The sequence below is a fragment of the Scyliorhinus torazame genome, chromosome 13 (assembly GCF_047496885.1).
Source record: "Scyliorhinus torazame isolate Kashiwa2021f chromosome 13, sScyTor2.1, whole genome shotgun sequence".
Lineage (NCBI taxonomy): Eukaryota > Metazoa > Chordata > Chondrichthyes > Carcharhiniformes > Scyliorhinidae > Scyliorhinus > Scyliorhinus torazame.
Window position 1 is genome coordinate 113,065,113 of NC_092719.1, and position 12,513 is coordinate 113,077,625.

Here is a 12,513-nt window from a genome sequence, read left to right on the forward strand (position 1 = left end):
GAATGAGAAGGTGGATTATTATTTAAATGGAGAGAGACTGCAGAAAGGTGTAGAACAAAGTTACTGTGGGTGGGTCCTTGTTCATGAAACCCAGAAATCTAGGTGTAGAAGGTAAGAGGGAAGGCAAATGATGTGCTGGCTTTTATTTCAAGGGCGCTGGTGTATAAAAGTAGAGCTGCAACTGTACAAGGTATTAGTGACGCCAGATTTAGAACAGTGTCTACAGTTATGGTCCCCCTATTTAAGGAAAGATTTATTATCATTAGAGGCAGTACACAGTTTAATAAGGACCCGGGTGTCCACACCAAGTAAAATAAGAAACAATGTTTTATTTACATAAACGATATGTACACTACCCGGTAGATCCTGACTGGGTTCCTCCTCTGGTTGGTGCCTAACTGGCTGACCTTTTATACATTGGTTAATTGAGATACTCCGCCCCTAGTGGGGGAGCTCATACTGAGCAAGGAGAATGGGGAAGACAAGCATTCCCACCCCGTAGGTTTCGTGTGGGATATTACACAGAGGGGGTTTACTAGGATGATAGGTGTGGAGGGACTTCCATATGGGGAAAGATTAAACATATTGGGTCTGTACTCTTTGGCGTTCAGAAGAATGAGAGATGATATGATTGATACATATAGGGTGGAATTCTCCGTCCAGCGACGCTGGAATCGCGAAACGTGATTGGGCGGAGAATTGTGTATGAGCCGAAAATCGAAGCCGTGCTCCAGTGCCTCGACAGTGGCGTGAAGTGTAGGCCGAGGCTACCGTGTAGCCCGTTGGACCTGGTTGGACAAGGCGTTAAGCACCATGCTAACATGTCTACCTTTCACCCCTTGCAGACAATGGATTTCGGTATCCAACCAGGAATTGTTGACATCTGCCTTGTCGCTGCAGCCCTGGTGGATGTACTGAGGCTGTACAAGCAGGAGCTGCTCAGGGCGGGCCCTGCAGCAACGGAGATTGCCCCAGAGGAACAGGAGCCAGCGGGTGAGGATAGGGAGCGGGCTGCCCAACAGGCCGAGGAGGTGGTGGGAAGGAGGCACTTGGCTCCATGTATACCGGCAGAGCGTGTCCTTTGAGGACCTGCTGGACCCACCATAGAATCAGAGAATGTACAGTGCAGAAGGAGGCCATTCAACCCTCAAGACTGCACTGGCTCTTGGAAAGATCACCCTACTTAAGCCCACACCTCCACCCCATCCCCAGTAACCCAACTGGGTGCAGGCCCTGAGTTGACATTTTCAGCGGGTGTGGTCCATGGGATAGTGACCCGGTGTGCGATGAGCTATGGTGCTCCGCGTCGTTCGACAACGTCTGACTCCTGCCCACGGTAGCACTTTCCATTGTTCGCCAGGGTGATCCCGGCATGTGAACTGGCCATTCCATCACATGATTCCATCGAACCCTTGGGGTGGCGGAGTCCGGGTAGTGTTGTGGGGGGGCGGGGGGGGGGGGGGTAGAGGGAGGGGGGCAGGCCATGTACTGGGATGATGTGTGATGGCTGCTGACCCGGGGGCTCTGGCAGGGGCCCACCACCAGCCCAGTCCATCCCTCACACCTTTCTGATGGAGCATCGAGGCAGGTTGGAACGTTTGTGAACAGGTGTTTATTGTGAATAGGTCAACATGTTTCTGTTGGTTTGTGGCCTGGCTCCTATCACTATCCAAGTGCTGCATCTGTGCCAACTTAGTTGGTGTCTAGCTTTCAGGCCTTATGGGCCCTAACGTTCTATCGAGTTGATTCCCCAGGTGATACATTAGGGGTGGAGGTGGCCTGCTATGATTCCCGCCCTGTGACCTGGGTCCACTTTGGCGGCCGTCTTCTGGGGTGTTTGGACCTGGAGGAACCCGGCAGTTTCTTGGGTGTCCCAGTTGGTGTGTCCCAGGTGGTGTGGTGCCACCCTGTTCTGCCCTCTGCCCATCGGATGCACCAGGGACACAAGGTGGCGGGAGGGTAGTCTGAGGTGCTGTGGTGTTTCGGGGGGGTCAACAGCACGGGCCCCATCACCTCCTCCTCCCTTGGGGTACTTGATGACCCCCAGGCTACTCCTTGACATGGGGGTGCGGCCAGAACAAGCTCCGGGGGCTCCCCCTCCAGCTGGCACTGCCAGTCCTGGAGGCCCGTTCTCATCTTGACCAGGTCTCAATGCTCACGGCCATGGACGGGGCTATCTCTCTCTGTGACTGGCACAGGTCAGCCAGCACCCTGCCAATGCCTTTGATGCCCACAGGCATGACCTGTTGTGACTGGGCCAAGCTCTGGAGAACAGCTGCTATGTATGTCCAGGTGGCCCTGGTACATAGTTACCTGTGACAGGGCCGTCCTGTCATCTACCTTGGTGACCGCCTACACAAAGTTCCAGCTTTTGGACATCTTGACCCGTGGCTGTGATGCTCGCTCCCAAGACCTCCACTGCGGACTCCACCCATTCAGTGTTGGCCTGGGTAGCACGCATGGCCGGCACCACCACCTACGCCTGCAGGCACTGGATGGTTGCTGACACCCCCTTATGTAGTCCCTGACTGCAACTCCTGCATCGATGGGCCCGCCCTTTTAAGAAGCCCGCGACCTCTCTGGACGGCAGTTAGTCCCTGGGGTTGGGCCACCCTCCATCGTCCGACCCCTGGGTGTACCGCTGCATCTGTGTGGTGCACACCAGAGCACCAACCAAGGGCACGGTGCTGATTAGTCACCTTGGCTGCCCTGAGGAGGTTGTGCACCTTTTTATATAACTGCTGGCCAGTCCTGCAGGTGGAGCCTCTGCCACCTGCGGCAAGGCCCGAGAAACAGGTCTCGGCGCCTCTCCTCCACAACATCCAGCAGAGTCTCGAGCTCCCCATCAGCGAACTGGGGTGCGTTCTTCGGGGTGCCGTCTTCATGGCTGGAATGAGTGTGTGTGGGGAGCGGAGTGCTTACATGTGGCTGCAGCTTGTCAGCCTCTCGAGTGCCAATCCCGACCTTGGCGAATCGGATGCTGCCATGCACTGGAATTGCACTAGTTCAACGTGGCGTTGGTGCAAGCCCATTTAATGGATCCTGAATTGCTACGGCATGGGCGCCGCTTTTGGGTTGTGGAACACCACCGATTCAGTCCCAGCGTCAGCAATCAGTCTCTCAAACAAAGAATCCCACCATAAAATTCTTTGGGGTTTGGACAGGGTAAATGTTGGAAGGATATTTCCACTCATGGGAAAATGTCGGACCAGAGGGCATAGTTGCAGAATTAGGGGTGCTCATTTAAGATGGGTTTGAGCAAGAATTTCTTCTTTCAAAGAGTGGTGAATCTTTGTAATGCTTTGCCCCAGGAAGCTGTTGAGGTCAAGTCCTTGAACATTTCCAAGGCTGAGTTCGATAGGTTTTTAATCAGTAGGGGAATTAAGGGTTACAGAGCTAAGGCAGGAAAGTGGACATAGTGAGTGTTAGATTGGCCATAATCTTGGTAAATGGTGGAGCAGCTCGAAGGACTGAATGGCCTACTTCTGTTCCTATTTCTTCTGGTCTTAGGTGGATAGGCAGTGAGCATGGCGTCCATGCCATTTACAGGGCCTCCCACCTACAAAACTGCCATAAAATGGAAGAGCCATAAAATCCTACCCCCAGTAACTGCTTGATTTCTCCATGTGATTGTTTCCAATCTTGGCCTTATATAGGTAACAGTTACAATGGCGCCTACACTTCAAAAGTACCCCACAGACTGGAAAGTGCTTTGGGCATGTAAGAGGTTGAAGTTGTAAGAAGTAGTAAAAGCTACTTACCAATTGATTGAAGATTAGGTGCCAGTAAAAAACAGAAAATAAGAAAAAGACTGGAAGGAAATTCTTCCCATCGTAGCTGTCACGTGTTCCAGGCAGCTGATTCAGAACAACACTGATTCAGAAGTACAGTATCCCATCCTTTCAGCAATTGCATACATTCCGCCATCTTAACAAATGAGCACAGTTGAAAACTACTTCACTGGTTGTGGGATGCTTTGGGGTGTCTTTAGGTTGTGTTAAAGGGCTGTATAAATGTCCTTCTTTAATAATCCAGAGAAACAAAGCAATTTGGCTGATCAAACCCAGTTCCTTCACTGATCTGTTGTACCATGTTGTGAGAGAATGAACATTTTTCTGATGTATTATTTATTTAATTATTGTATTCCTTCCAAAAGCCCGTACAAGATTAAAATTATTTACTGCAAACTGACACCACTGTCTGATGGAATAGAAATCATGGGTTGGATTCTCCGATTTTGGGGCTACATCCGGAGGATCCGTGGCGTTTTACGTGGAATAATCTGCGCAAACCCAGCACCGATCCTCCGTCCGGTGAGGGGCTAGCAGCTGCGCCACGTAAAATGCCCGGCCTGCACAAAATAAATGGCTGGAGAATTGCTGGGTCCATGGCTGTGCATGTGCACGGCGACGACCTGCCGCGGTCACGCTGTACAACATGGTGCCGGCCGTGCGTGGACCTGACCTGCCAGATAGTGCCCCACTGGACACCCCTTCACCACCCCTGGCCACCCCCCACCAGTCCTCCCAGCCCTCGCCGAAGCCCCCCGACCAGCAGCACGGCTCCCGCCCGAATGTGGAGGCGCTGAGACCACGCGCAGTTGGGAACTCGGCCCATTAGGGACGGAGCATCAGGGGAGGGCCTTCAGGTGAGGCCATCCCAACGGTGTGCGCTGTGCTCCACGATGACACCATTTTGGAGGGGGCGGAGCATGCGCAGCCTGCATAAAACAGGTGCTGCCCCCGATTCGGTCATAAAAATGAGAATCCTGCCCCATTTCTTAGGTATTAATATGCATCCATTGATTGTTTTGCTGAGTATAAAGGTAGTATGTATGTATTAATGTATGTTAACATTTACCTAAATATTGGACAGCTAAAGGCACATGTTGGTTCAGCGAGAACAACAGGCCCACTTACATGGACTGGCCAGTGTTACTGTTCCCCAGAAAATCTACTGTAAAGCCAAACCATTCAACTTGTGAGAAAAAGGTGCCTAAGTTGCTCCAAGGCTCTTCCAGAGATGGATCAGCCAAAACTGATGAATTTTTATCCACAGCATCCATCCTTAGTTGTGTTTACTAAGATGACATTTTCTTGGTTCCAGCTGTTTCCACACATTCCATGAGCTCCATCTGAATTTTCCGCACAATCCTCAATCTTGTTTGTAACCAGCTCGTCATCAAATTTAAGGATCAACTAATGCAGTATAAACTGTTTGCCTCCATTAATATGGGTACAGAAAAAAAATGACCTTGTCAGAATCCACTGCTTCAATAAGTCTCTCGAGAGAAGGCATCCAGCTAGGGGCCAGGTGACAATTTTGGAAAAACACCCACTTTCCACGCTCCATAGAATTACGCATCATGGCCTCCGCTCTCGGCCCCTGCAAATGAAAGGAATTGTATCAACATCTTTGAAAGAAAATTCTTTCTAAAAAGTCACTTTTTAAAATCACATTCCTTGATTTTGTGGTGGATTAATCATAAATTCTTGCTAGTTTTACACTGATTCAGGAACGAAAATCAAAGCATAAAACTGAACCACCATGAGTACTGTGTTATTGTTAACTCTTTCCTTGCCTGTCTCATGGTGATGCAGCAACAACCCCCTTTAAAACTCTGAGCTTGGGGAATACTGGTGGCGGCTGTGGTGTTGGGTGCTCTGAGGTACAGGCGAACCAACACGGTTGCGATTGGTACAACGCAGTTTTATTCCAACTAGTTATTTACACATCTGTCTTGGTACTCAGCACGTGGTGATGTGTGAGTGTCTTTTTAATGAGGTCCTGGCCTTGTCCTGTCTCCAGATGGACTGGCCACCAGGTGTCGTGTTTCTTGTCTTATACTGTGTCTGCTCTTGACTGTGATTGGCTGTCGTGTTATGTGTGCTAATCGGTCTGTTGGTCTGTCTATCATGATGTGTGTGTTGTGATGTGCGTTTGAATATCATGACATCCCCCCTTTTTTACAAGATTATGAGCCTACGTGGTTATAAATATGAATGTGAGGACTTCTGGTTGCGGCAGGGTTGAGCTAGCCGCATGTTTCGGCGGCTCCAGCTCCGACGGAACTTCGGGCTCTTTTAAGAGCCCCAACGGGGACTTGGACGGCCGTAAAACCTGGTGCGAGGCGCGAGGGAAGGGAGTCCCCCCCGAAAGACGGAGGGAAAAACCGGCGGCGGCGGCTGCAGCCCGAAGAATCTGCAGCCAGAAGATCAGAGAGAGAGGGAGTGAAACAAAATGGCGGCGGAGAAACCACAGGTGACATGGGGGCCTGAGCAGGACGAGGTGGTGAGACGGTGCGTGGACCTGCTGAAGAAGGAGGTAATGACCCCGTTGTTACAGGCAATTGAGGGGCTTAAGGAGACTTTAAAGACCCAGGAGACGGAACTTCGCGTGGTGGAGCAGAAGGTGTCAGGTATTGAGGACGAGGTCCTGGGCCTGGCGGTCAAGACTCAGACGCACGAGGCACTTCATAAAAAGTGTGCTGACAGGATTGAGGCCCTTGAAAATGGAGCGCGAAGGAAGAACCTTCGGATACTAGGTCTCCCGGAGGGTGTGGAAGAAGTGGACCGTGGAGCGTACGCAAGTAAGATGCTGAGCTCACTGATGGGTGCTGAGGCCCCTGCGGGCCCCATGGAGGTGGAGTGGGCAAATCGGATCCCGGCGAGAAGACCAAAAGTGGGAGAACCACCGAGGGCGATAATCGTGCGATTCTACCGCCTTAAGGACAGAGAAGAGGTCCTGAGATGGGCCAAAAAGGTGCGGAGTAGCAGATGGGAGAATGCGGTGGTCAGGATCTACCAGGATTGGACTGCGGAGGTGGCGAGAAGGAGGGCGAGCTTCAACCGAGCCAAAGAGGTTTTGCACAAAAGGAAGGTGAAGTTTGGGATGCTGCAGCCGGCAAGACTATGGGTCACGCATCAGGAGAGACACTATTATATTGAGTCGGCGGAGGAAGCATGGTCCTTCATCAATGAAGAGAAACTGGACCGGAACTGAGGGACTGATGCTGCAGGGAACTGTTATTGTTGGTATTATTGTTTTTGTTAATGGGATGGTGAAAGTTAAGCGAGAAGTAAACAGGGAAGGGGGGGGACACTGGGGAAATGTGGGCGCCGGTGAGGGGGGAGAGGCGGGACATAGTCAGAGAATGGGGAAGGAGAGGGGGAGGGGAAAGGGAGCTGCGCCATAAGAGGCGGGACAGGGAAAGGGATGTTCCCGCGCCAGAAAGAATAAGGCGGGAAAACAGGCGCAAGGCGGATGGGAGTTCCCTCACACCGGGGGGGCCGAGGAGCGAGCAGGAGTAGCCGGGGTCAGTTGAAGTCAGCTGACTTACAGAAGTGATATGGGGGGAGCAATCAAGCTAGATAGGGATCTAGCGGGGGGGGGGGGGGGGGGGGGGGGGGGACAACTGGGTTGCTGCTGCGGAAATCCAAAAGGAAATGGCTAAAGAGAAGGTGGTCGGGGGCGGAATGCGACGCTGGGGGAGCGAGCGGGAGCGCGGAGGCGGGATATGGGACTGGCCTAGAGAAGGTAATGGCTAGTCGACACGGGAGGGGGGCAGGTAGCCCCCCAGTGAGGCTGATCACGTGGAACGTGAGAGGCCTGAATGGGCCGATAAAAAGGGCCCGAGCGCTCGCGCATTTGAAAGGACTAAGGGCAGACGTGGTTATGCTCCAAGAGACGCACCTAAAGGTGGCGGACCAAGTTAGGCTAAGGAAAGGATGGGTGGGACAGGTGTTCCACTCAGGACTGGATGCAAAGAACAGAGGGGTGGCCATTTTGGTGGGGAAACGGGTAGCATTTGAAGCAAAGAACATCGTAGCAGATAGTGGAGGTAGATATGTAATGGTGAGTGGTAGGCTGGAGGGAATGGAGGTCGTGTTGGTTAATGTGTATGCCCCAAATTGGGACGATGCGGGGTTCATGAGACGGATGCTGGGGCGTATTCCGGACCTGGAGGCAGGAAATTTGATATTAGGAGGGGACTTCAATACGGTGCTGGACCCGGGGCTAGATAGATCCAGCTCAAGGACTGGAAGAAGGCCGGCAGCGGCCAAGGTACTTAAGGGGTTTATGGACCAAATGGGGGGAGTGGATCCATGGCGATTTCTTAGACCCAGGGCTAGGGAGTATTCCTTCTTCTCCCACGTCCATAAAGTGTACTCCCGGATAGATTTTTTTGTTCTGGGAAGGTCGTTGATCTCTAGGGTGGAAGAAGCTGAATACTCAGCCATAGCGGTTTCGGATCATGCCCCACATTGGGTGGACCTGGAAGTAGGAGAGGACAGGGAGCAGAGAACACTCTGGCGATTAGATGTGGGACTGATGGCGGATGAGGGAGTGTGTGCAAGAGTGAGGGGGTGTATCGAGAGATACCTGGAGGTCAATGACGACGGCGAGGTCCCTGTGGGAGTGGTCTGGGAAGCACTAAAAGCGGTGGTCAGAGGAGAGATGATTTCTATTGGGGCCCACAAAAGGAAAACAGAGGCCAAGGAAAGGGATAGATTACTGGGGGAGATTTTAAGGGTGGACAGGGAATTTGCAGAGACCCCGGAGGAGGAGCTGTACAGGGAGAGGAGACGACTCCAGACCGAGTTTGACCTTCTGACCACCAGAAAGGCGGAGGTACTGTGGAGGAAGGCACAGGGGAGGAGGTATGAATATGGGGAAAAGGCTAGTCGCCTGTTGGCGCACCAACTGCGAAAGAGGGCAGCAGCGAGGGAGATAGGAGGAATTAGGGATGAAAGGGGAGACACCATGCGAAGGGCAGGAAAGATAAATGAGGTGTTTAAGACCTTTTATGAAGAACTGTATAGGTCTCAGCCCCCAGAGGGAGAGGAGGGGATGCAGCAGTTCCTGGACAAGTTGAGGTTCCCGAAAGTGGAGGAGCAGGCGGTGGCAGGCCTGGGGGCGCCGATTGAGGTGGACGAGGTTATTAAGGGACTGGGAAGCATGCAAGCAGGGAAGGCCCCGGGGCCAGACGGGTTCCCGGTGGAATTCTACAGAAAATATGTGGACTTGTTGGCCCCGTTGTTGGCGAGGACGTTCAATGAGGCCAGGGAAGGGGGGGCACTACCCCCGACAATGTCGGAGGCGACGATATCGCTAATTTTGAAGAGGGACAAAGATCTGATGCAGTGTGGGTCCTATAGACCTATTTCACTATTGAACGTGGACGCCAAACTGCTAGCAAAGGTGCTGGCATCGAGGATAGAGGACTGTGTCCCAGGGGTGGTGCACGAAGACCAGACAGGGTTAGTAAAAGGGAGACAATTGAATGTTAACGTGCGACGGCTATTAGGGGTGATAATGATGCCCTCGGTGGAGGGGGAGGCAGAGATAGTGGCGGCAATGGACGCAGAGAAGGCATTTGATAGGGTGGAGTGGGAGTATTTATGGGAAGTGTTAAGGAGGTTTGGGTTTGGGAACGGATTTATTCGCTGGGTTAGACTACTTTATGGGGCACCAACGGCAAGCGTAGTTACAGGTCGACATAGATCGGAGTATTTCCGATTATATAGGGAAACAAGACAGGGATGCCCGCTGTCTCCATTGTTGTTTGCGCTGGCAATTGAACCTCTGGCCATGGCGCTGAGAGACTCCAGGAAATGGAGAGGGGTGACTAGAGGGGGAGAAGAACACCGAGTCTCGTTATACGCGGATGACCTATTGCTATACGTGTCGGACCCAGCGGGGGGGATGATAGAGGTTATGCGAATCTTGAGGAGGTTCGGGGAATTTTCGGGGTATAGGTTAAACATGGGGAAGAGTGAATTCTATGTGATACATCCAGGGGACCAGAATAGAGAGATAGAAGGCTTACCGCTAAGGAAAGTGGAAAGAAACTTCCGATACTTGGGGATTCAGATCGCTAGGAAACCTTGCACAGACTTAATCTGACACGGCTGGTAGAACAAATGGAGGAGGACTTTAAGAGGTAGGACATACAGCCTTTATCGCTGGCGGGCAGGGTGCAGGCAATTAAGATGATGGTCCTCCCGAGGTTCTTATTTGTATTTCAATGTCTCCCTATTTTAATCACCAGGACCTTTTTTAATAAAATAGATAGGAGCATTACGAGCTTTGTGTGGGCAGGGAAAGTTCCGAGAGTAAGGAGGGGGTTCCTGCAGCGCAGTAGGGACAGAGGAGGACTGGCACTACCGAACTTGGGAGATTATTATTGGGCTGCCAATGTGGCAATGATACGTAGATGGATGATGGAGGGAGAGGGAGCGGCGTGGAAAATGCTGGAGAGAAGGTCCTGTAAAGGGACGAGTCTAGAGGCGCTGGTGACGGCGCCGCTACCGTTCTCACCGAAAAAGTACACCACGAACCCGGTGGTGGCGGCAACACTGAACATATGGGCACAGTGGAGGCGACAGAGAGGGGTGCGGGGAGCCCTGGTAGGGTCCCCTATCAGGAACAACCATAGGTTCGCCCCAGGAAGAATGGATGGAGGATTTCAGAGCTGGTACCAGTTGGGAATTAGGAAGGTGGGAGATTTATTCATAGATGGGACTTTTGCGAGCTTGGGAGCACTGGAGGAAAAGTATAAGTTACCCCGGGGGAATTTCTTGAGATATATGCAGGTGAGGGCGTTTACTAGACAACAGGTGAGGGAAATTCCGCGGCTCCCGACACAGGGGATACAGGACAGGGTGCTTTCAGGGGTGTGGGTCGTAGAGGGCAAGGTGTCAGAGATTTATAGAGAGATGAGGGAAGAGGGGGAGGAGTCGGTGGGCGAACTAAAAAGAAAGTGGGAAGAAGAATTAGGGGAGGAGATAGAGGAGGGTATGTGGGCTGATGCCCTAAGCAGGGTAAATTCCTCTTCCTCATGCGCCAGGCTTAGCCTGATTCAATTTAAGGTGCTACATAGAGCACACATAATGGGGGCAAGATTGAGCAGGTTCTTTGGAGTGGAGGACAAATGTGGGAGGTGTGGCGGGAGCCCGGCAAACCATGCACATATGTTTTGGGCATGCCCGGCACTGGAAGGGTATTGGAAGGGAGTGACGGGAGTGATTTTGCAGGTGGTGAAGGCCCGGGTCAAACCAGGCTGGGGGTTAGCTCTATTTGGAGTTGCGGAAGAGCCGGGAGTGCAGGAGGCGAACGAGGCCGATGTCGTGGCCTTTGCGTCCCTCATAGCCCGGCGCAGGATCCTACTCATGTGGAAGGAGGTGTGGTAGTATGTATTGGGGGTCATGTGGGACTGGAAGCCCTAATGTCATTGGCTGACAGATCCCGGGTCCTGGTTGGCCGTTGACCTCATACTCCGCCTTGAAGGCGAAGTATAAGAAGCCGGTGCCTTCCCCCGCAGGCCAGTTTACTATTGGGCTGCTGGGGAACAGACACGCTTAATAAAGCCTCATCGACTTCACTATATTCGTCTCACGGAGTCTTTGTGCGCCACAGGAGGCGAAACCCCCCGGACTGGAGGCCTGGGTAAACAATATGGCGGGGTTTATTAAACTGGAGCAGATAAAGTTTACCCTGAGAGGATCGGCTCAAGGGTTCACCAGGCGGTGGCAGCCATTTCTCGACTACCTAGGGGAACGTTAGAGGGAAGACGGATGACCAGCAGCAGCAACCCAGGGGGGAGGGGGGAGGCAGTTGAGTATAGGTCAATAGAGTATGAGGTTTTGTTACTTGTATATTATTACTACTATTATTATCATTGTTAAAAAATTTCTGTTTTGTTACTGTTATCGTTTCGCTTTTTTGTAAGCGGGAAAAATGTTGCTCAGGGAAAAAAATTTCAATAAAATAAATTTAAAAAAAAAAAATATGAATGTGTTCTGAGTGCAGCTAAAGGTGTGTGTGCATGATATTTACAGCATGTACATGTGGCGTAACTATATACAAGGGGCGATGTCAGGTGTGGCATGCTAACGAGGTTGTACCATAACAAAAGAAGAAGAACGTTGAAATGTGGTCCGATCAAACGAGACCTGGACCGATAAAACAGTGACATGTTACAATACAGTAGTTGCTAAAACTTGACGTGTGAACAGTCTCATAAGTCCAGTCTAGTAGGTGGGCGAGGAGCGATTGGAGCTGTGCGTTGAACTCAGCATCCGGGAAGTCAGACGTGCCGTCTGGAGAGAGAGAAAGAATTTGTTGCACAAGGTGGAGAGCCTTACATGCCTGTGCGCCCAGCAGGGAGTCCTTCGATGAGCCAACTATCTCGAACTAGAGTGTGGCCGTGTGTGTTTTGTGTGTCACCTGGAGCTGGCAGGATCCCATGGCCGGGATAACGTTCCCGTTGTAGTCGACCATCTTGCACCGGGATGGCTGGATTGGTGGTCTGACCTTCATGGCATAGAATGCTGACCATGCTATGAGGTTGGCGGATGCGCCAGTGTCCAGGCGGAAAGTGATCGGCGATCGGTTGACCGTCAGGGTGGCACTCCATTCATCGGCCGGATTGATGGTGTTGACCCGGTTCACATCAATGACCGCAACCCGGAAGGCGTCTTGGTCATCTGTGTCGTTGGTTTGGATGTCCTG

At 52.0% G+C, this 12,513-nt stretch overlaps 1 protein-coding gene across 1 annotated transcript in view; it reads right to left on the reverse strand.

The window, feature by feature from the left end:
• The window catches only part of dnah1 (dynein, axonemal, heavy chain 1), a 1,119,271-nt gene that overhangs the window by 139,390 nt on the left and 967,368 nt on the right, over positions 1–12,513 (reverse strand). The window contains exon 69 of the mRNA XM_072472076.1: positions 5,254–5,385. Within this exon, the coding sequence (XP_072328177.1) occupies positions 5,254–5,385 (132 nt within the window). The remainder of the gene's footprint in view (positions 1–5,253; positions 5,386–12,513) is intronic.